Source organism: Heteronotia binoei, chromosome 4 (genome assembly GCF_032191835.1).
Source record: "Heteronotia binoei isolate CCM8104 ecotype False Entrance Well chromosome 4, APGP_CSIRO_Hbin_v1, whole genome shotgun sequence".
Lineage (NCBI taxonomy): Eukaryota > Metazoa > Chordata > Lepidosauria > Squamata > Gekkonidae > Heteronotia > Heteronotia binoei.
The window spans coordinates 77,536,572-77,558,233 of NC_083226.1; the positions used below are offsets into that span (position 1 = coordinate 77,536,572).

Genomic DNA, 21,662 nt, shown 5'->3' on the forward strand with positions numbered 1-21,662 from the left:
CCACAAGACAAGAACAAACATTCCACATGCATCTTTATTAAAACTCTTAATACTTTTTTTGCACAGAAAGATGAAATATATACGTATATATTTTACAACACAACCATGCTAGATGGAGACTTTTTAAAAAAGCTGGGAATAACAGTCCCCCTGAAACCAGCATAGGGAAAGGTTAGGGAATTCATTTTTGGCAACAGTGGGAAAGGGCATCTTCTGGGAGAGCTCTCTCAGCCCCACCTACCTCACAGGGTATTTGTTGTGAGGGAGGAAGATAAAGAAGATTGTGAGCCACTCTGAGACTCTTGAGTGGAGGGTAGAATATAAATCCAATGTCTTCTTCACATACCATATAAATAACTGACCATTGTTTGCATCTCTCTTTGCCTTGACACCAAGGTTAGTAAATGCAGCTCCTACAAGAGCTATGAAACTAATGGGACCCTGTGCCACCCTCTTTAATTCTATTCTCCTTCCGGTGGTTCTGTTGATTCTTGTGCTCTCTTTCCCCACTCTAGGTCTCTGGGCGACCTCTGTGGTGGTGGAGAAGAGCTTGCATGCCTGCCTATTTCCCCCTCCTTCCCTGCATCATACATGGTGGAAATAATCGCCTACCTAAGGGTCAGCGCTAAGAGGCTGACTGAGGTCCCAATACTAGGCACACTTAAAGAGTAAGCTTGCATTAAGTTCCTTCTTGACCTCCAGGAGCTGCACAACATGTGTAAAAGAGCTATAAGTAGCTCTCAAACTACAGTTTGGCCAGCCCTGATCTAGATGCATTTCAGTCCAGAGTCAAGACTGTTTGGGATGGAAATTGCCTTTGTTGCCCTGCCTGATGATCTGTGACAGGAAAATATGTTTCTATTTATTCTCTCAGAACTTTCTCCAGTGTTTGATACTATCAACTGTGGTATCCTTCTGAAAAGGCAAGCTGAGTTGAGAGCAGGGCCGGTGTGTGGGAGTAGGCGGGGTAGGCAGCTGCCTGGGGCGCTACCCCACCTGGGGGTGCCACTAGGCACCCCCTTACTCCCCTTGCACAGAGCACTATGCAGGGGGACTTGTACAGGGGGAAAGCAGCAGCACTCTTGTGCACCACTCATCCTCCTCATGATGTGCTCCACGAAACAAAAATTATAAAGGGAGCTTGCGGAGGAGCCCAGCACAGGGGTCTGCCTCTAGCGGCAGAACACCTAGCACCGGTCTAGGTTGAGAGTGGGATTCCAGAAAGTGATGGAAGACTGCTACTCGACCCCATATTTTTTATGCTGTGGGGCCCTGCAGAGATCCATCTTGTTCCCTATGATGCTTACATGAAACTGCTGGGAAAGATCATTGGGGATTTGGAGTTAGGTGCTACCAATATGCAGATGACACGACTTTTTCTTGACAGCTGAGTCAGGTGGGTCTGCAGAAGTCCTTAATGGATGCCTAAAAAGGGTGAGGAAATGAATGAGAGCCAAAAGTAAAAACTCAATCCAGACAAGAAGACTAAGGTGACATTGTCTAATGACAAAGCTGCTTGAGGACTAATGATGAGATTATTTTGGGAAAGGGTTGCACTCACCCAGAAAAAGCAGGTTCATATGTTGGGCATACTTCTAAATCCTGACATACAGTTGGAGACCCTGGACTTCCTTGTGGGTGTAATGCCTTTTTCAGCTACATAACAGTTACAGTTATTCTTTGAAAAGTGTACATGGGGCTGCCTTTGAAAACACTCTAGAAACTTCAGCTCATCCAAAATTCTGCAACCAGGCTATTGTCAGGAGTGGGATACAGGGATCATGTCATTGTGGTTCTGGAAGATATGTGCTGGGTGCTTATTTCTTTCCAGGCCCAATTCAGATTGATGGTTGGAGCTCAAAACAGCCTGGGAGGGACAGGACTGCCCTCTTCCATATTGTCCTGCTCAGCTGTTAAAAACTTCCTCACGAGTCCTGTTCTCCATGGCTTCAGAGATGAGGCAGATGGCAGCCAGAGACAAGCCTTTTTCAGCATTAGTACCTCACTCCCCTTGAAGCTCACCTGGCACCTGCATTGCTCACTTCTAGAAGCCAAGACAGAGCATTTCTGTTGACCCAGGCTTTTAATGAAGGGGTCAGTCCTTAAACATCCCTTTATTGTGCTTTTAGTCTGAAATTAATATTTCTGGCTACTTAGTCTCTGTCTTTATCCTCAGTTTTAATGCTGGGTTTTAATTAATACCATGTAATGCTTTATGTTTTTATTATGTTTTACTTAGTAAGCCACTCTGCAAAGGTGGCACAAATCTGTTCTCCTAAATAAATAACTCCCTAAAGTTCAAGATACAAGGGACATCTCAGACTTTCCTGTTACATATTATTCCTGTTTATAAATTATGTGAATAAACGAGGACAAACTTTGCTTCCTGAGCATAAAGATGTCCCTCTGCCTTCATTCCACAGAAGCAGTACATTCTGTTAGATAAAACTGTACTTAATGAACAAAAGTCAAAAGTAACAATGGTTGGTTAAGTAACAATCCTTGCTTCTTGCATAGTTAATTCACAAAAAAGTTGATGTCATGAACTTAAATTCAAGGGAATGTTTATAATATTAATTGCATTTAATGATAATTATTAAAATCTGCATTTATCTCTGCCTTCAGAAATGTCAGTAGAAAAGAAGTGCTATTTCTGACCACTAGAGGAGGCTAGTTGAATGCAGAAATTGTTGCATGTCTAGAGCACTTGTTTAGTTTCTTTGAACCTCTTAAACTATTAAATTAGAAAAACTTGCGCTGGCCCACACAAAATACAGAGCAAGAAAACTGTCATGGGTGCTGGGGACCCTGTAGAGGAAGTTGAGCCTGCAGCAGAAACTGTGCCCCTGCCACCTGCACCAGTGCCCCGGCCTCCTGCTGGAGAAGATCCCAGCCCCCCTGCCTCGCCCTCTCGGGTGGCGCGTGTGCGTGACCGCCTCCGTCAGGACCTCAGGGATCGGAGGAGGGCGGCACGCTCACAAGCAAGACGCTCCCTGAGCCCTGAGTTTTGAGAGGATTCTGGCCCTTCTAAGAGCAAGGATGCTTGAGTTGCAACAGGATCCTGGCTGCCTCTCTGAGCCAGCAATTAGCCCAAATGGGCAACAGCCAGCAGAGGGCTATATAGCTGTAGGCTTTGGGAGGAGGCTTTGTGGAAGCAACTAGTCATCTACCTGACGTCCTAGCATCCACTTCGGCTTTTGACTTTGGACCTCCTGACCTTGGCTTGACTTCTGGACCCCCTGACTACGGCTTCTGAACCTCTGACCTACGATACCTGAACAACTATTTGGCTTTGGCACCTTGGACACTCTTGCTCACCGGTTACAGACCTTGGACTGCCCCTGGACTTCGCCTGGCCTGGCCCCAGCTCGTGACAAAAACAAGTCCACATGATACCTTTTAATTAAATTGATTTGTTTTCTGTTTCAAACTCTTAAATGTTATAATTCAGCCCTTCACTTATTCTTCCGTTTGGAAAAGACATGGCTGTGCCATATAATTTAAGAACATCAGATTTATCATTTATAACAATCTTTGTAGCCATATGCATTACATTTTAGAGTACACTAATCAACATACTTAGAGCCTGACCAGGCATTAAGTGGTACAAGTTCACCATGGGGGTGAGTTCCCAGTGGCAGTTTGTGAGTAAATGTGCAGCAGGACCTGATTCTGACTGGGAATACTGAGCAGGGGAAGGATAGCTGAAGCAGCCTGGAGGGCATAGGGGAAGTGCTATATTTTCTTCATGGTCCCTGTGCAGTCCCACACTTGGGTTTAGGGCCCTGCACAAATCTGACTCGGAGATTTTCAAGAGCAGCATCGGCAGTTTTTTGGCAGGCTTTCCCCCCAGGCCAGAAGCGGTTGGTGTGCATGTCTGGAACTGGCGGGAAGGCTCAGTTTCTTTTTTGCCACCACCCTGTACAGACCTCGTGTACCTTCGCTCCAACTTCAGCATCCTCTTCTGATACCTCCTCACATCCATTCTTCTTGCTTCCTCATCATCTCCACTACACTCCATCTTCATATAAAAAACAAACCAAAAGGACCCTCCATGAGTACTGCATCTTCCCGGTCCCCTCCCCTCCATCCTGGCGGACAAAAAAGAAACCACCACCCTTTTTAAAAAGTGTTCCAAGTGCCGTACCAAACTCCCTTCGATGGACTGGCACTCCTGCCTATTTTGCTTGGGGGAAGGCCACAACGTAGAATGTTGCGTCTACTGCTGGGGCTTTGGGAAACAGACCCAGAAAAACCATGTGGCCCATCTCTGCAGCTACCTCCTGGAGGCCTCCCTTATGTTTCACTCTGAACCAGCTCGAAAATCGCCGCCCCTCCCCCCTAAAGAGCGAGGAGATTCAGCTCCAGCAGAGGTCATCCACAAGAAAAAACAGAAGACCAGGAAGAAGGAGAAACACCTTCCTCCGGCATCAGCCAACGCCGAACAATACGCAAGCTCACATAAACTGGCCCCACAGCAACTCTCGATGTCGACAGCTTCAAGCTCTATGGCACTACTGCCCCCTGCTCTAGCCACAGTCTCGACTTTGATGTCTATCCCATCAACGTTGACCTCCACCAGGCAGCAAGCCCTTCCATCCTTGCTCTCCAACCTGGCTTCAGCAGCCGCTGACCAGACACTGATACCATCATAGTCATCCCTGACTCGGACCCACTGGAAACAGAGAAACTTATGGCAGCCGCAGCCACTGTAGAACAAGCCCTCGATTCCCAAGCAGCCTCTTCTGACACCCAATGTGACCTCTCAGATCTCGCCACTGAACGTATCAAGACGTACAGCTGCCATGCATGCTCACTCAGCCTCCGACCTGACTTCTACAGAGCCAGACTTTACCCTCCCCTTGGCATTGGGACAAACACTCTTAAGCACAGAGTCAATGCCAGGACAGCCGCTCTCAAGCACAAAGTCGATCCCATTCAAGACATACAGCTGCCATGCATGCTTACTCAGCCTCCGACCTGACTTCTACAGAGCCAGACTTTACCCTCCCCTTGGCATTGGGACAAACACTCTTAGGCACAGTGTCATGCCTGCCCCTGCTGACTCAGAGCAGGTGCCTGCTTCTGACCCCGCCCCTGCTGTGCAGATGCCTTCAGCAACAGAGGACGTAAGTCCTGAAGGAGCCAGCCAGCAGCAGGGGCCACCTGAAACCAATCTGGCCACACCAGGTACTAGCTCATCTCCCCCAGACTCACCAACACCTGGGGCCCGCCTGCGCGAGAGGAGACGCCTGGAATTCAGGAACAGGCGTAGAGAGGCGCGCATGCGGGCTAGAAGAGATCTGAGCCCGGAGTTCTAACGAGCCAATTAGCCAGCAGTATATCTGGGATCCTGGCCTCAGGCCAAACTGTGCTGGCAACAAGCGAACACCCTTGGATGTGTCTGCGTCTCGCACCCCTTGCTTCGGACAGAACCTGTGCATTCCTGACCCGGCCTGACTCATAGACTGGTATTCTGGACTCTGGCTTTGCTTATCGGACTGGCTTAGGTATCGTTTGATCTCGGCTTTGCTTCCCGGCTTCTGACTCTCGGCTCTGTTTCCCGGCTTCTGACTTTCGGCTCGGCTCCCCGGTTTCTGACTCTCGGCTTCCCTGACCAAGCTTCCGTCTCACCCTCCAGCCTGCCTGTTTACGTTATCAATCAACTGGACTGTTTTACGACCACTCCCTGTGCTTCGCCTGAGCTGTCTGCGAGAGGTCCTGGCTCGTTGCCAGGACGATAGCAGCCGCAGCTTCGTGTCAGAGACTCGGGCCGTGACAGCTTGCCAGCACCCAAAACTCACCAGGCACGCTCATGACGGACCAAGCGGCAGAAGGCATGGACCCCTTGCCGGGGCTCCTAGACCAGGTGCAGCAATTAACCCAAGCGGTGATTACTCTGCAGCAGCAGACTGCGTCCAATGCCGTGGCCTTGGCTGCCGCCGCCGCTCCCCGCTCTCGCTGCCCGGTGAGCATTCCTGAGAAATTCGCAGGAAACCTGGAAGAGTTCCCTGCCTTCCTCGCCCAGTGTGAACTATACATGGAGATAAGGCAGGGCGACTTCCCTACAGACAAAACAAAAGTCTGTTTTATCCTGAGCCTGCTTAAAGGGCCAGCGGCCAAGTGGGCCACTCCTCTGCTGCTAGAGCCCTCGCCGCTGCTAGCAGACTACACACGGTTCAAGGCACACTTCCAGGCCGCCTATGCCAACCCTGTGCGTGCTGAGACAGCTAATCGCAAGATACGGGCTCTGCACCAAGGCCAGAACTCTGTGTCTCAGTATACCACAGAGTTCCAGCTGCTGGCTCAAGACCTGGCCTGGAATGAAGCTGCCTTGGTGGACCAGTACACTGAAGGCCTCTCGGATGCCGTCCTGGACGAACTGGCACGCACCGACCGCCCAGCCGCCCTCCAGGACCTGATCCTGCTGTGTCTACGCATTGATGGGCGACTGCAAGGTCGGCGCCAGAGGGGCGCTACTCCAACAAGGCCCCCCCCGGCGGCTCCCGTTCCAGGTACCCCAGCTTTACCGCCGGCTGTAGAACCCATGCAGCTGGGCGGCGCCCGCCCTCGCCTGACCCCCGAGGAGAAGAACCGACGGCGCACCCACAACCTGTGCCTGTATTGTGGAGGGGACGGGCATTTTGCAAGCTCCTGCCCGGCCAAATCAAAGCGCACCCCGAGCTCCGCTGCCTCGGTAAAAGGCCAGCCCCAGGTCTAGCCGGATCTCCTGGCCTGGGGCACTCCTTGAGGTCCTCTAGCTCCGTCCATCCACCACCCACCCCGTTCCTGGTCCCGATCCGCCTGCAGCTTCCCGACGACCGGTGGATCTTCGTCCATGCCATGTTGGACTCAGGGGCTGCCTGCTGCTACATGGACAGCCACTTTGCCAAGGAGCATGGCGTCCCCGTTCGGGAAAAGGGAACTCCTACACTGGTCGAGGCAGTGGATGGTCGTCTGCTGCGTTCGGGGCCGGTCCGCCACGAAACTCTACCACTCGTTTTGTGGGTCCAACAGCGCCAAGGGAAGCAGACCTTCGATTTGGCCCGCATGCCACGCTTCCCTGTTATCTTGGGCCTGTCCTGGCTGCAAGCCCACAACCCCCATGTGGACTGGGTGCAACGTGAACTGAGTTTTTCGAGTACCCTCGCACCCTGTTCCCCGCTACCACCCGACTCGACTCAGGTGCCGCCTGTCAACCAACCCGGTTCCCCACGCACCACCAGCCTCCTGGGGGCCGCCACCACACTCCCAACTCCCTACCAGGAGTTCGCGGACGTCTTCAATGAGAAGGAAGCAGACCAGCTTCCCCCACATCGGCCCTACGATTGCGCCATCGACCTGGTGCCCGGCGCTCCGCTACCCGCAGGCCGCCTGTACCCCATGGCAGACCCGGAACTGGCTGCCCTCCGGGAGTACTTGGACAAGAACTTGGCCCGAGGGTTCATTAGACCCTCCACCTCGCCCCTGTCTTCACCTGTCCTGTTCGTTAAGAAGAAGACCGGGGACCTGCGACTCTGCAACGACTACCGGGCCCTCAATAAGATTACCATTCGGAACCGCTACCCGCTCCCACTGATCCCTGAGCTCCTCGACCGCGTCAAAGGGGCCACGATCTACACCAAGCTCGACCTTCGCGGGGCCTACAACTTGGTTCGTATCAAAGCCGGGGATGAGTGGAAGACCGCTTTTGGCACCAGGTATGGCCAATACGAACATCTGGTCATGCCCTTTGGGCTCACCAATGCCCCCGCCGTCTTCCAACATTTTATGAATGACGTTTTCCGTGACCTGCTAGACCGGTTCCTGATCATTTATTTAGATGACATTTTGGTCTACTCTGCATCCGAACAGGAGCACATCCACCACGTCCGCCAGGTGCTACAGCGACTCCGAGCCAATCGCCTGTATGCCAAGCTGGAGAAATGTGCTTTCCACCTCCAGTCCGTTGAGTTCCTGGGGCACATCATTTCCCCCCAGGGAACCCAGATGGATCCGCGGAAGGTCGACGCCATCCTTCAATGGCAGGCCCCTCGAAGTCGGAAGGACATCCAGCGCCTCCTGGGCTTCGCCAATTATTACAGGCAATTCATCGCGGGCTACGCCGACCTCACCAAGCCCTTGACCAGACTCCTCCGACCGAAGGAGCCCTTTCAATGGACCCCCGAAGCCGACCGGGCCTTCCGCCAGCTCAAGCAGAGTTTTTCCTCCAGTCCCCTTCTGCGGTACCCTGACCCGAGCTTGCCCTTCATGGTGGAAGCAGACGCCTCCAATGTGGCCCTCGGAGCCGTGCTCTCCCAGCGGGACGAGCCTAGCCAGCCATGGCAGCCCTGCGCCTACTACTCCCGGCAGCTCTCGGCTGCCGAACGCAATTACACCATTTGGGAGAGAGAGCTCCTGGCTATCAAGGTGGCCTTTGAGGTCTGGCGCCACCACCTTGAGGGGGCCAGGCATCCGGTCCAAGTCTTCACCGACCATCGTAACCTGGAACATTTGCAGACCACCCGCCGGCTGAACCAGCGGCAGATCCGGTGGTCCCTGTTCTTCTCACGATTTGACTTTACCATCACCTACGTCCCGCACTCCCAGAACCAGAGAGCCGACGCTCTGTCCCGCCGGCCGGACTATAACACCTCTAGTGCCACCGAAGCCCCCAGGGCTAGTATTCTGCCACCCTCGGTCTTTGCCGCCACTCTGACCGCACCCGCCCTGGTGGCCGAGATACAGGCCAGCCAAGACACCGACCCGTGGGCGCAGAAACACCTGCAGGAACCGCAGCAAGACCCTGCCGGAGAACTATCCACCCGGGATGGGCTGCTCTACCATCGGGAGCAGTTGTACGTCCCTCCCGGGCCTCTCCGATCCCGCATCCTCCGGCTGGCCCACGATGCCCCCCCGGCTGGGCACTTCGGGCAGCACAAGACCGCCCATCTGTTGACCCGGGACTTCTGGTGGCCTCGCGTCCGAGCGGACGTTAGTCGCTACGTGGCGTCTTGCGAGGTCTGCCGCCGAGCCAAGAACGTACCGGCCAAGCCCTCCGGTCTCCTGCAACCCCTGCCGACTCCCGCCGGTCCCTGGGACGTGGTGTCCATGGACTTTATCGTAGACCTGCCACGATCCCAGGGCCACACCTGCATTTTCGTTGTGGTGGACCTGTTCACCAAAATGGCCCACTTCGTCCCCTGTGCCAGAGTACCATCCGGGCCGGAGACTGCCCAGCTGTACCTAAACCACGTCTTCCGCCTGCACGGGTTACCCACACAGGTCATCTCGGATCGGGGCCCACAATTCACATCCCGCTTTTGGCAGGCCTTCCAGCACGGTTTGGGGACAGAACTACACCTGTCTTCCGCCTACCATCCCCAGACCGACGGGCAGACCGAGCGGACCAACGCCACCTTGGAGCAGTACTTGCGCTGCTATACCAGCTATCAGCAAGACAACTGGGCCACTCTGCTACCCCTGGCAGAGTTCGCGTATAACAACGCAGTCCACAGCTCTACGCGGACCACGCCGTTTGCCGCCAACTATGGACTGCACCCCCGATTCTTCCCTCCGCTCGGCCCCTCCGCCAACGTTCCCGCAGCCACCGACCGACTTGAGGAACTCCACGCGCTCCACGCCCTCCTGCGCACCCAGCTCCAGCGCGCCAAGGACGCTTACAAACTGGCCGCGGACCGACATCGCCAGGACGGAGCCCCCCTCAAGGTCGGAGATTCCGTCTGGCTCTCGACCCGGTACCTCCGGACTCCTGGCCGGTCCTCCAAGCTAACCGATCGGTTCATCGGGCCCTTCCCCGTAGAGGCGCAAGTCAACCCCGTGGCATTCCGCCTACGCCTTCCGGCCCACCTCCGGATACACCCCGTATTCCACCGCTCCCTCCTCCAACCAGCGGCAGCGCCGGACCCAAACAGGGACGTTCCACCACCGCCTCCACCACCGGTGCTGGTGGACGATGAGGAAGAGTTTGAAGTCCACCAGATCCTAGACTCCCGGCTGCACCGAGGTCAACTCCAGTACCTGGTGGACTGGGAAGGCTACCCTCCCGAGGATCGCTCCTGGGAACCGGCTGCCCACCTGCATACCCCTGACCTGCTCCGGCAGTTTCATGAGGCCTACCCAGATAAGCCAGGCGGCTTGGATGAGGGGGGGCCTGAGGGGGGGGATAGTGTCATGCCTGCCCCTGCTGACTCAGAGCAGGTGCCTGCTTCTGACCCCGCCCCTGCTGTGCAGATGCCTTCAGCAACAGAGGACGTAAGTCCTGAAGGAGCCAGCCAGCAGCAGGGGCCACCTGAAACCAATCTGGCCACACCAGGTACTAGCTCATCTCCCCCAGACTCACCAACACCTGGGGCCCGCCTGCGCGAGAGGAGACGCCTGGAATTCAGGAACAGGCGTAGAGAGGCGCGCATGCGGGCTAGAAGAGATCTGAGCCCGGAGTTCTAACGAGCCAATTAGCCAGCAGTATATCTGGGATCCTGGCCTCAGGCCAAACTGTGCTGGCAACAAGCGAACACCCTTGGATGTGTCTGCGTCTCGCACCCCTTGCTTCGGACAGAACCTGTGCATTCCTGACCCGGCCTGACTCATAGACTGGTATTCTGGACTCTGGCTTTGCTTATCGGACTGGCTTAGGTATCGTTTGATCTCGGCTTTGCTTCCCGGCTTCTGACTCTCGGCTCTGTTTCCCGGCTTCTGACTTTCGGCTCGGCTCCCCGGTTTCTGACTCTCGGCTTCCCTGACCAAGCTTCCGTCTCACCCTCCAGCCTGCCTGTTTACGTTATCAATCAACTGGACTGTTTTACGACCACTCCCTGTGCTTCGCCTGAGCTGTCTGCGAGAGGTCCTGGCTCGTTGCCAGGACGATAGCAGCCGCAGCTTCGTGTCAGAGACTCGGGCCGTGACACACAGAGTCGATGCCAGGACAGCCGCTCTCAAGCACGAAGTCGATCCCGTTCCAGGTGAAGGCTCACACCATCCCACAGTCAGTCACGTTCCCAGTCACACCAAGCCTGCCCTCGATCCCACTCTAGAAGGTGACGACCCTCTCACCATCGCTGATCAAGATCATCCAGCTCACAATCTCCCTCCCCCAGATATGCCGATCACTGGCACTGGTACCAACATCATTCCCCATCGCAACCCAGGGAGGAACACTACCCATGATATCTGGATACATACCTTCAGTCTTGAATCTAGGCACTTCGAGCAGCTGCAACCACATATACAGCCTCTCAGGCTACTGTCCCCCAACAACCTAAAGCGACCTCAGCTGCACTAGGGGCACCCCTCAAAACAGGCAACCTTCAGGACATCCCCAAGGAAGATGCCCCATTCTACATGCTAAATGACCTATTCACTGGACAGCCTTTGGCCTCCTCAAAAACCTACAAGCCTCATCAGTGGTCATCCCTCCACCAATCCAAGCCGTACTCCACACGCCACTCTGACACCTGGAAATACAGGGCCTCCATTAGCACAACGAGATCATCCTTCTCAACCAAGCAAAAACCACAACCGGTAAAATGCTCTCCTCAAGGCAAAGAGCCCCTGTGACCTATTCGCCCCTCCAGAACTTCCCCCACCCCCCACCGCTACCCCAGGAACCAGACACTCCCCCTTCCAACATCAGTGGGAGTCCATAACATCGGACATCTGAGTGCTCACCATCATCAGATTGGGGTATGCAGTCAAATTCACAAACCCACCTCGCATGCCCCACTTCATCTCAACACCATCATCCCCGGCCTTGGACAAAGAAGTATGTGCATTGTTATCAAAATGAGCCATAGAACCAGTACCTCCATCCCAACAAGGAAAAGGCTTCTACTCAAGATACTTCATCATCCCAAAACGAGACAGGGGCAAATGCTCTATCATGGACTTGTGAGGCTTGAACCCCTCATGAACCCCAGGAAGTTCTGGATGATTACCTGCCAGACAATACTACAACTCCTCCCAAGAGACTCGTGGCTGGCATCCTTGGACCTCCAGGATGCCTACTTCCATGTATCCATCCAACCACACCACCACCGATGCCTTCACTTCACTGTTGGGCAACATCACTACCAATACCAGGTCCTCCCCTTCAGCCTCTCAATGACACCACAGGTGTTCACGAAGTGCATGGCTGTCGTGGCAGCAGCACTACACCAACACTCTATCCAAATCTTTCCATACATAGACAACTGGCTGATAGTAGCCCCCACGCCACAACAATTACTCCAGGACATCTCCACAACGCTGAGACTTTTGTCCAGCCTAGGCCTCTCAGTGAAACTGGAAAAATCCCATCACCAACCCACCAAAACATATTCAGTTCATTAGAGCATGCCTCGACACTGAATTACAGAGCGTTCCTTCCAACAGACCATGCATATACTCTCCAGTCCCTGTTCCAGATGTTCCTGGACACACCAGTCAAAACGGCCCACTCTGTACAATGTCTACTTGGACATATGGCCGCCACAACATGTGTCGTCCCCTACGCATCCCTCAACATGAGACCCCTTCAATTCTGGTTCATCTGCAACTTCTCCCCCCAGCAGCAACCGAAATCCAACCCATCTACAAGTCGAACCATCAGTCCTCCGCTCACTCCACTGGTGGCTCAGCAGCAACAACCTACTGGTAGGTATGCCATTCCAACACAACCCACCCCACCCCCCAGCCACGCTAACTACCAACGCATCCCTCTTTGACTGGGGGAAACATTGCGGAACATTAACTGCTCAAAGCACCTAGTCCTCTGCGGAAAAGCGGCCTACACCTCAACTGCCTGGAACTGATGTCAGTCCACTGCGCTCTCAAGTCCTTCCTCCTCCACTTGAAAGGCTGGCACGTCCAGATACTCTCCAACAATATAGCCACTGTCTACTACATAAACAAGCAGGGTGGAACGGTCTCCAGCAAACATTGCCGGAAGGCCATGATGCTTTGGAGATGGTGCATTGCCAACCAATTTCACCTCAGCAGTCCATGCTCCCGGCATGCAAAACATGCATGTGGATGCTCTCAGCAGAACCAGACCAAATGGTCACGAATGGGAACTGAAGAATTCCTATACCCAACCCATCTTTTCGATGTGGGGTCAACCCCAAGTCAATGTCTTCACAAACTCCCAGAATGCAAAGTGCCCTCACTTCTTCAGCTGGGGCACTCCATCCAACAACTCCCTCAGGGGTGCCTTCCTCCACTCCTGGAAGGGTACTCTGTGCTTCATCTTCCCACCATTCCCCCTCATTGCCCACGCCATCCAGAAGATCAGGACAAACTGCATACTGGTGACCCCCTGGTGGCCACACCAACCATGGTTTTTCAGCCTCCTCTACCTCTCTCAGAACACATACCAGCACCTACCAATGGCACCAGACATCCTGACCCAGCAAGGCAGAGCAGTACTATATCACAACCCAACACTCTTCCACCTTACAGCCGGGAGGATTCAACCATGAACTTTCTTGCTGACATTCGCCAGGTGCTCCTAAACTCTAGAAAGCCATTCACACTCAAATCTTATTCAGCTAAATGGAAGCACTTTTCCGCATTCACTGCACAGCACTCACTCGAACCATACAATGCCCCATTGCCTACAGTCTTGTCCTACCTTCTCTCCCTGTCTGACTCCTGCCTCAGCACCTCATCTATCAGAGTCCACCTGTTGGCAATTTCAGCCTTCCACTCCATAGTTGACTCCCGGACTGTCTTCTCCCACCCAGTATCCAGGGACTTCCTGAAGGGCATGCTGTACCTTAACCACCCTTGAAGCCCTTCATACCCTCCTGGTGCCTATCCTTAGTCCTTAATTAGCTGATGGGGAAACCATTTGAGCCTCTGGCCTTCACATCACTTCACCTACTATCGTGGAAGACAGCCTTCCTGGTGGCAATAACCTCTGCAAAGAGGGTCAGTGACATCTGTGCTTTTCGGTGTGACCCACTTTACACAATCTTCCACAAGGAGTCCTTAGATCAGACCCGTCCTTCCTCCCAAAGGTTGTGTCACCCTTCCACCTCTTTCAACCAACAATGCTACCAACATTCTTCCTGAACCCATCGGACCAACTTCAAAGAGCCCTCCGCACTCTGGACGTCCCCCGTGCCTCTGTCTAGGTAAAAGAACTCACCCCTTTTGGAAGGACCAAAGACTGTTCATTGCCTATGGCAAACCACACCAAGGTGCTCACATCTCAACCCAGCGATACTCTAAATAGGTGACAAATGTCATCAAACTATGCTACAAATTAGCAGAATACTTACCTGACACACTTCGCACTCACTCCACAAGGGCAGTCGCAACATCCTCCGCTTTCCTCCATGGGATTCTGTTGGAAGACATGTGTGCAGCTGCAACATGGTCCTCACAATCCACATTCATGACACACTACTCTCTTGACATCTTTGCACACAGAGACGCATTCTTCAGCCTCTCCATCTTGCAGTCCATCCTCAAGTAACTCTGCAGCCAGGGCATCAGGTGAGCCTAGAACCAATAACTATGCATGTCTAACCTATGATTCCTTCCAGCACTGCACTACAATGGCCAGCACCCACCATCCTGCATCATAGCTTGCTATTCACCCAAGTGTGGGACTGCACAGGGAACACGAAGAAGATAAACAGGTTGCTTACCTGTAATCTTTTAGTGGTTACCTGTTCAGTCACACATGACCTGTCCAGCCTTCCCCACTGCTAGCTCACTCGTCAACTTACCTACAGATGTATTGACCAGCGGCAGCTGGAGGAAACTGAGCAGGAGGCAGGCCTTCACCCAAGTTCAGGACATGCACACCAACCGCTTCTGGGCCTGGGGGGAAAGCCCACCCAAAAAATGCTGATGCTGCTCTTGCAAATCTCTGAGGTCGAGTTCATTCAGGGCCCGAAACTCAATTGTATTACTGCACAGGTGACCACTTGAAGATCATCTGTTACAGGTAAGCAACCTGGTTTTTTCTCTGTTGGGAACCATTGCACGTACTGGCTCCCAATAAAGCAAATACCACTCCCCCCCGACCTTGGGCTGTTTCAGTTGCCACAAAAAGCACAGAAGAGAAGACAGGAATTATATACAACACCAATACAGCAGCACAAGTGGCCACCAGAAACTAGCAACTACAGTATAGCTGCAAGACCCCATGGCAAACTGCCATGTATTTACTAGATTTTTTTTCTGGGGCTGCTGACACTCATGGCACCATCCCAAGAGTCACTGAGTGGCTATGAAGTGGAGCCATATTGCTCTTCCCTTCATCTACTCCATCTGTGCTCGTAGCCCATGTGGGCCGTTCCCTGACCTCTGCTCTTCTCCACACAGCTCAAGTCAGCCCTCCTTTCCACCCACCCACTCCATGGAAGCTTCTCTGTACTCAGGGTGATGGGTCATGCTGGCTGCTTCTAGCCTCCTCCCTAGCTGATGGAGTAGCTCAGCTGGCCTCTCATAGTTACATCAGGCCTCTGTACTTTCTCACTTGGTGAATGAAAGGCACACCCCCTTGCATATGTCTGAAGGCTGAGAGAGTGGTACCCTCACATACAGCAGAGCTTGCCAATAATAGAATGGGGGCAACTTTATATATCAGTAAATATGCTTGTGAGTTGAAGACACCTCCCTTTTTAATGCTCAAAACCCCTTTTTTTCCAAGTACCCTGTTTTCAGCCAAATATAGTGTTATGGTTCATTTCCTTAAAACTAGAGAATAACATTCTAGTTCAAATTACTGTGTTGATCTGTTAATTTTAATCCATGCTTATAATAACATGGAGGAAGTAAAATACTTTTAAAATGCAGCCTAACATGTAGGCTATTAAAAATAAATACAGCCTAAGCATAATAAATCCACTCTACTGAGAACCCAACCTCTCTAGATCTCTCTCCTCCTTTTATGCCTAATTAGATATGTTAGAAAAGATTTCCCTGTCACCAGAGGGCTATTCCAAACAGCTGAATCATCTCCAAGGACCATGGAGTGCTTTGGTTGTGATTGATTACTACGCACTTGTAAATCCTAAAAGAATATTCCTGGCAGCTGCTGATAGCACTAGGAGCTTATTTTCTTCTTGTTGTTGTCAATTCCTTATGACTTTGAAATAATCTGGTTGTAAATTTTTCAAGTTTTGTGATCTTTTTTTTTCCTCCTCTCCTACAATCCAGTTTCTGTAAGTATTACAAATCTCTATCCTGGCTGTGAGAATGTTAGTGTGAGAAGCCGCAGCATGATGTTTGAGCCAGGCCTGACCAAAGGGATGTTGGAAGTATTTGTTTCTCCTGCTCACCATTCCCACTGTTCAACAGATGACCAGTCTACAAAGGCCATTGATGTGCAGAATGCTTATCTGAACGGTAAAATATGGATTCATAGCATATGATTTACTTTTAATGCAACTGGCATGTCCTCAATGAAAAAATAGTTCACATTGAAATCTCCACTAGTGTTCCATTGAACATTTTAAGCAGCTCAGTGTGATTTTATGTACATATATATAACTAGTACATATACATACTAGGTACCCTGCCGTAATAAATGCTGAAGATGAGATAGTGGCATCAGTTTTAGTTATGGGAAATGAATTGCCAGTTAAATACAAGCTCATTCCCAGGATATTCGCTAACAAAAGGCTCGTCTGTCAGCAGAATGGGATATCTTTGCCTTCCCCCCCCCCCCACAGTAGCCTAAAATGATCCCTGTAATGCTGGTCCTGAGGGACAGTCCCTCCAGTACAGCAGGAGGGGGGAGTTGGTGAGAAAAACTTGGATTCAAGCTACCAGCTGAAACATACAATAGCTGAAATCCTATGCCAAGTTTCCCTTCGGCTGTGTAGCTAAAGGTGGCCATTCCATTGTCAAATGTCAAAGGCTTTTGTGGTTTTCCACAGGAAATATTTATTTATAAATCACATTAATTACGATTTACTAAACAAAAATTAATAAATGCTTATTATTTTCTGGAGAAAATGGAATACTCTTTCATCTTCATCAAAACACAGCTGGTCATAAAAAGCACTTTCTGTGACCATAAAATGACAATTAGCAACCAGCTGTGACTATTATAATCCCACTCTGATTTTGCAGATTAAGCATTACTCATTTTCAGTCATGAGAAACACAAATTATTCTTTTTTGCCACTTGATGCCGCAAAGTGTAATATATTTAAGAATCTGTCAAGAAAGAAAACTGAAAATGACCTGATGTGAATGTGAGAGTATGCTTTACAGAAGGTTATATACTGCATTTCTGCAAGAATGAGAGTTTTATCTGTTTGTCTTATTGTCAGAGGAAGGGCCATGGCTCAGTGGTAAAACATCTGTTTGGCATAAAGAAGGTCCCAGGTTCAGTCTCTGGCATCTCCAATTAAAAGGACCAAGCAGGAGGTGATGTGAAAGACCTCTGCCTGAGACCCTGAAAAACTGCTGCCAATCTGAGTAGACAATACTGACTTTGATGAACCAATGGTCTGATTCAGTATAAGGCAACTTCATGTGTGTTTCTGTAGGAAGGCCAGGGCTGGCCAGCCCACTAGGCAAACTAGGCATTTGCCTAGGGTGCTGGCAGGGCAAGTGCGCCGAATTCAGCCCTCGCCTCCTAGGCAAATCCCTATTTGCCTCCCCCTCCCTCCCTTCCTCACTATTTTAATGCCCAGGAACGGGCGGTGAAGCGCCATGCTCCACGGACTCTTTAAAGGTCACCCCTCCGCACACACGCATACCGATCAACTGATCTGCGGGTAAAACCACGCCAAAGACCAGCAGCTCCTATGCCAGCCGTCAGGCGTGTTGGTGATCAGCACACGGGCAGTGGTGGTGGGAAGGAGTGAGCCACTAAGAAAGAGCTGCTACCACTGCTGCCTCCTCCCCACTTCCTTCCCATGCAATCCAGGGAGGAAGTGGGGAGGAAGCGGCGGGTGCTTTTTCTCAGCAGCTAACTCGTCCTTCCTGCTGCCATTGCCTCAGCGCTGATCACAAGCTTGCCTGAGGGCCGGCATAGGAGCTGACCTCCTGCGAGGTTTTACCGATTGGTGAGGGGGGGGGCCTTTTAAGAGTCCAGGCATTAAAATTGTGAGGGAGAGAGAAGGAGGCGCCGCAGAGTGGGGCAGGTGGGCAGCGAGGCTGCCTGGGGCGCCATGTTCTGTAGGGCCAGCCCTGAGGAAGGCTGTACTTTATCACAATGTTAAAGGCATGTGCAGAAATCACTGAGTTACTGTCATGGGTGAGATTATGTCATTTTGACTCCAGTCTTGCAATCAGTTGCTCATGTTCAAATCAGTGTGTCTTAAACAAATTTATGTGGATACAGGCTTGCAGCTTCTTTCTCTTGTGTTTTTTTTTTAAATTAATGTATGGTCCCAGGTCTGTGACATGGCACCCGTGGGCACCATGGGAGAGGCAGTACTTTCCCTGGTTCCCACTGAGCTTTTCAGAAAGTGGGTGGGGCCACTGTAAGGCAGGATTTGTTATTGGCTGCACTCTTTCAAATTAATGGGCTTTCAATGGCAGCAATAGTAGCCACAACCACTGAAGGATAAAGAGACTGGTAATTACCTGGGCTTTCCTTAATCACTTAGTGGTTACATTTACCTTTGTCTTCTCCCTCTCTGAGGCTTTCCTTTTTAATGACCCCTTCTGTTTTCCCTCACTCCTTAGATATTTCTTCTTTCCTTTTTATTCTCTTTCCCTGCCTCCCCCCAAACATTCCTTTGTTTCTTTTTATTTCTCTTTTTTATTATTTTAAAATGTACAAGAAAACATTGTTAAAACATTTTTAAAACAATCGCGCAAAGCCATATTAATATGGAAAGCCTGAGATAAATTTAAATAACATGAATATCACTAAATTAGAATGTCACCCAGAATGTTTGGTGGGTCAGAGCAGAGACGTTTCTGAGCTTCATAGACTAATAGTCTTGTTCATTAGCCCTGTTCACATGCCATAGTGAACGCATATATGCCTTTCCTGTATGTGCGTACATCTGTCTGAAAGAAAGCCAACATGCATTCTCTTCCTGAAAGAATCTGGTGACCAGTACCTGAATAAATGTGAGGTCCTTATCACACATTCAGCTCTACATGCATTGTCTATTCAAAGAGCAATCAAGTATATACTATACACAGATTTTACTTGTGTTCAGTGTAAACCCGTAAATAGGGTTAGGATAAATCTGCTCCCTTAGTTCTTAGTTAGTTAAAATGAGATGGATGGGGAGTGATGGCATGAAGTGTTGCAGTCCAGGGAACTGGGCTGCATGAGGGAAGATGGGTGTTAAGGAGTAGAAACCCACCTCCTTTTCCAAGCTTGCTGTCTCTCAGTGGCTGGACCCTGCTTCCAGCCAATGTACATTAAATACCTTAGCATACCAATGGCCAACTTCATGTGTTCAGCATGCTTTCAATCCAATGCAATTATTTTGCAAAATGAGGAGGGAGTTATTGAGTTTGGCTCTGCTTCCTGTGGCAGCCATTTTAGGGTAGTGCTCACTACCTCCTTTCAAAATTCCAAACATGAGCACAGGCTTTAAAAGACTAAGGACCCCTGATGTATATAGAAATTGTTTGCATCTTACTGACTTGATGACATTTATTTGCTTTTTGCAGGAATTGGTGATTTCAGTGTATGGGAATTCTCTGGGAATCCTGTATATTTCTGCTGCTATGATTACTTTGCTGCCAATGACCCCACCTCAGTTCACATAGTGCTTTTTAGTCTTGAAGAACCATATGAAATACAGTTGAATCAAGTGACCTTTTGGCTTAGTTTCCTAAAATCGCTTGTTCCTGTTGAAGAACCTGTAGGTATGCGCTCTCTCTCTCTCTCTCTCTCTCTCTCTCTCTCTCTCTCTCTCTCATATATATATATATATATATATATACACACACACACACACATACACACACACACACACTTTAGTCTGCTACCTCTTTATTGTAAAAAGAGAAAGGGCAACTTGTTTCTCCTTGGTTTGGTGGGTTCTGTTTGTTGATTGATGTCCTATCTTTGTAGTCTAGTATTTTATCGATGCAAATTTAACTTTATATACAATGGGTTTTCTTGCTGTGAAGACTGCTTCTTTAACGGGATCACTGGCCTAATATTTTAATTGGTCACATTACCTGGAGATATAAACCATACCAATAAACTTAATTATTCCATATTTTGAAGAGGATTAAATTCATTTGTTTTGGACACCATTCATTTAGCTTTATCTCAATGAAGCACTCTTTCATCTACCATGACAATTTGTTGGAAGAACAAAGTTAAGATGCTTGGTTTATCTCCCAACAACCAGAAATTCTGGCTTAATTATTGGTGTTGATAATGTCTGTGTGAAACAAAGACATTCATTATCTTATTACCTTGAAGTTGTCAGATTTTCCACTGCTTACTGCTTACTTTATCCTAGTATGGTAATAGTTTCCTAACACTAAAATGACTTTTAATTACTCATATCCAGAAATAAAGAGGGAGGTGATCTTCTTTTGATAGAAGCGATGGGAGTTCCAGGAAACAGGCCCATGAGGCAGTTGGAGGCCAGCAGATAAGGCCAGTGAAAAAGATGAACCCCAGGAGGCCCAAAAGTCGAGGATCACAGGGTTGAAAGGAAAAAGGGGATGATCTCCCTTTGATGGAAGTGGGGGGTGTTCTGGAAAACTGGCCCATGGAGCAGTCAGAGGGAGACCAGCAATGAGGACAGGACAAAAAGAGGGACCCCAGGAGGCCTGGAAGTCGAGGATCGCAGGGTCAGAATGAAAAGGGGGAGCCATTTCCCTTTGGTAGAAGAGGAGTTAGTTGAAGACTCACTGTAAGTTTGGCATCTCTAGCCCGCAGGGTGGCTGTTCTACCGCATCATGTACCTCACAAAATGACTGGTTTAGTAAGCGGGAAGGTTTGTGGTTTGTGAGATCCCATGAACCATGAATCAAGATGAACTTCCATTTCCAGGTTCATGCCCATCCCTATTAAGTGCTCCAGGTTGCATGTGAATGATTTATGTGGTTGGCATTTGTTTGTCCTCTTTGATGTTAATTTTTATAAACATTACATAAGAGGTTTCTTTTTCGACTGATGTAAGAAAGCAAGCTATACACATTTCTCTTCAGTTACCTCATTCATGTGCCACTTGTATCTCTTTCTTTCATTCTTTTTCATATCTCCCAGGCTTTCCCACTTAACTCTCACTTAAGTGAGAAATCTTTGTGTAAGTACTGTAAGTTCCATTGATACTGCTATATGAATGATTTTTAGAACATATTTTCTTGCATATAATAATCTCAGCTGTCACTCTGTAGTACTGTAAACAAGCAAAGCAAATGGAATACCTATTTTACTGTGGATAAAAGTTCCAAGTAGCCATGTTGGTCCAAACAAAATAAATCCATTTTCAATTCCCTTTGCAAGGAAAATGAGAAAAGCTTCCACACTTCTATGTCATTTTGATAGGTCTTCATAAAGGGTATTACAGTAGTTTTGCTTTTGGATTTTAAAAAAGTGGCTGTCTAAAATAAAGCAAAAAAACTACATTGCTCCTTTCCCAAATCTGTGTGTAGTGAAAATATGAGTCCCTAATTGCTTTTTCCTTGTTCGTGAAATAGAACAACTTGAGAATTTGTGGTGTATACCCATGAATATGAAATGTGACTAATCTAGTAAAAACCTGTCTCTTAAAGCTGAAAAT

General features: G+C 49.9%; 1 protein-coding gene across 4 annotated transcripts in view; it reads left to right on the top strand.

Moving 5' to 3' along the window:
* DAPK1 (death associated protein kinase 1) overlaps positions 1-21,662 on the top strand; it is a 165,912-nt gene that overhangs the window by 139,306 nt on the left and 4,944 nt on the right. For all 4 annotated transcript variants that reach the window (XM_060235449.1, XM_060235445.1, XM_060235446.1 and 1 more), the window contains exons 21-22: positions 16,150-16,338; positions 19,585-19,782. In XM_060235449.1, coding sequence (XP_060091432.1) covers positions 16,150-16,338; positions 19,585-19,782 — 387 coding nt within the window. The remainder of the gene's footprint in view (positions 1-16,149; positions 16,339-19,584; positions 19,783-21,662) is intronic.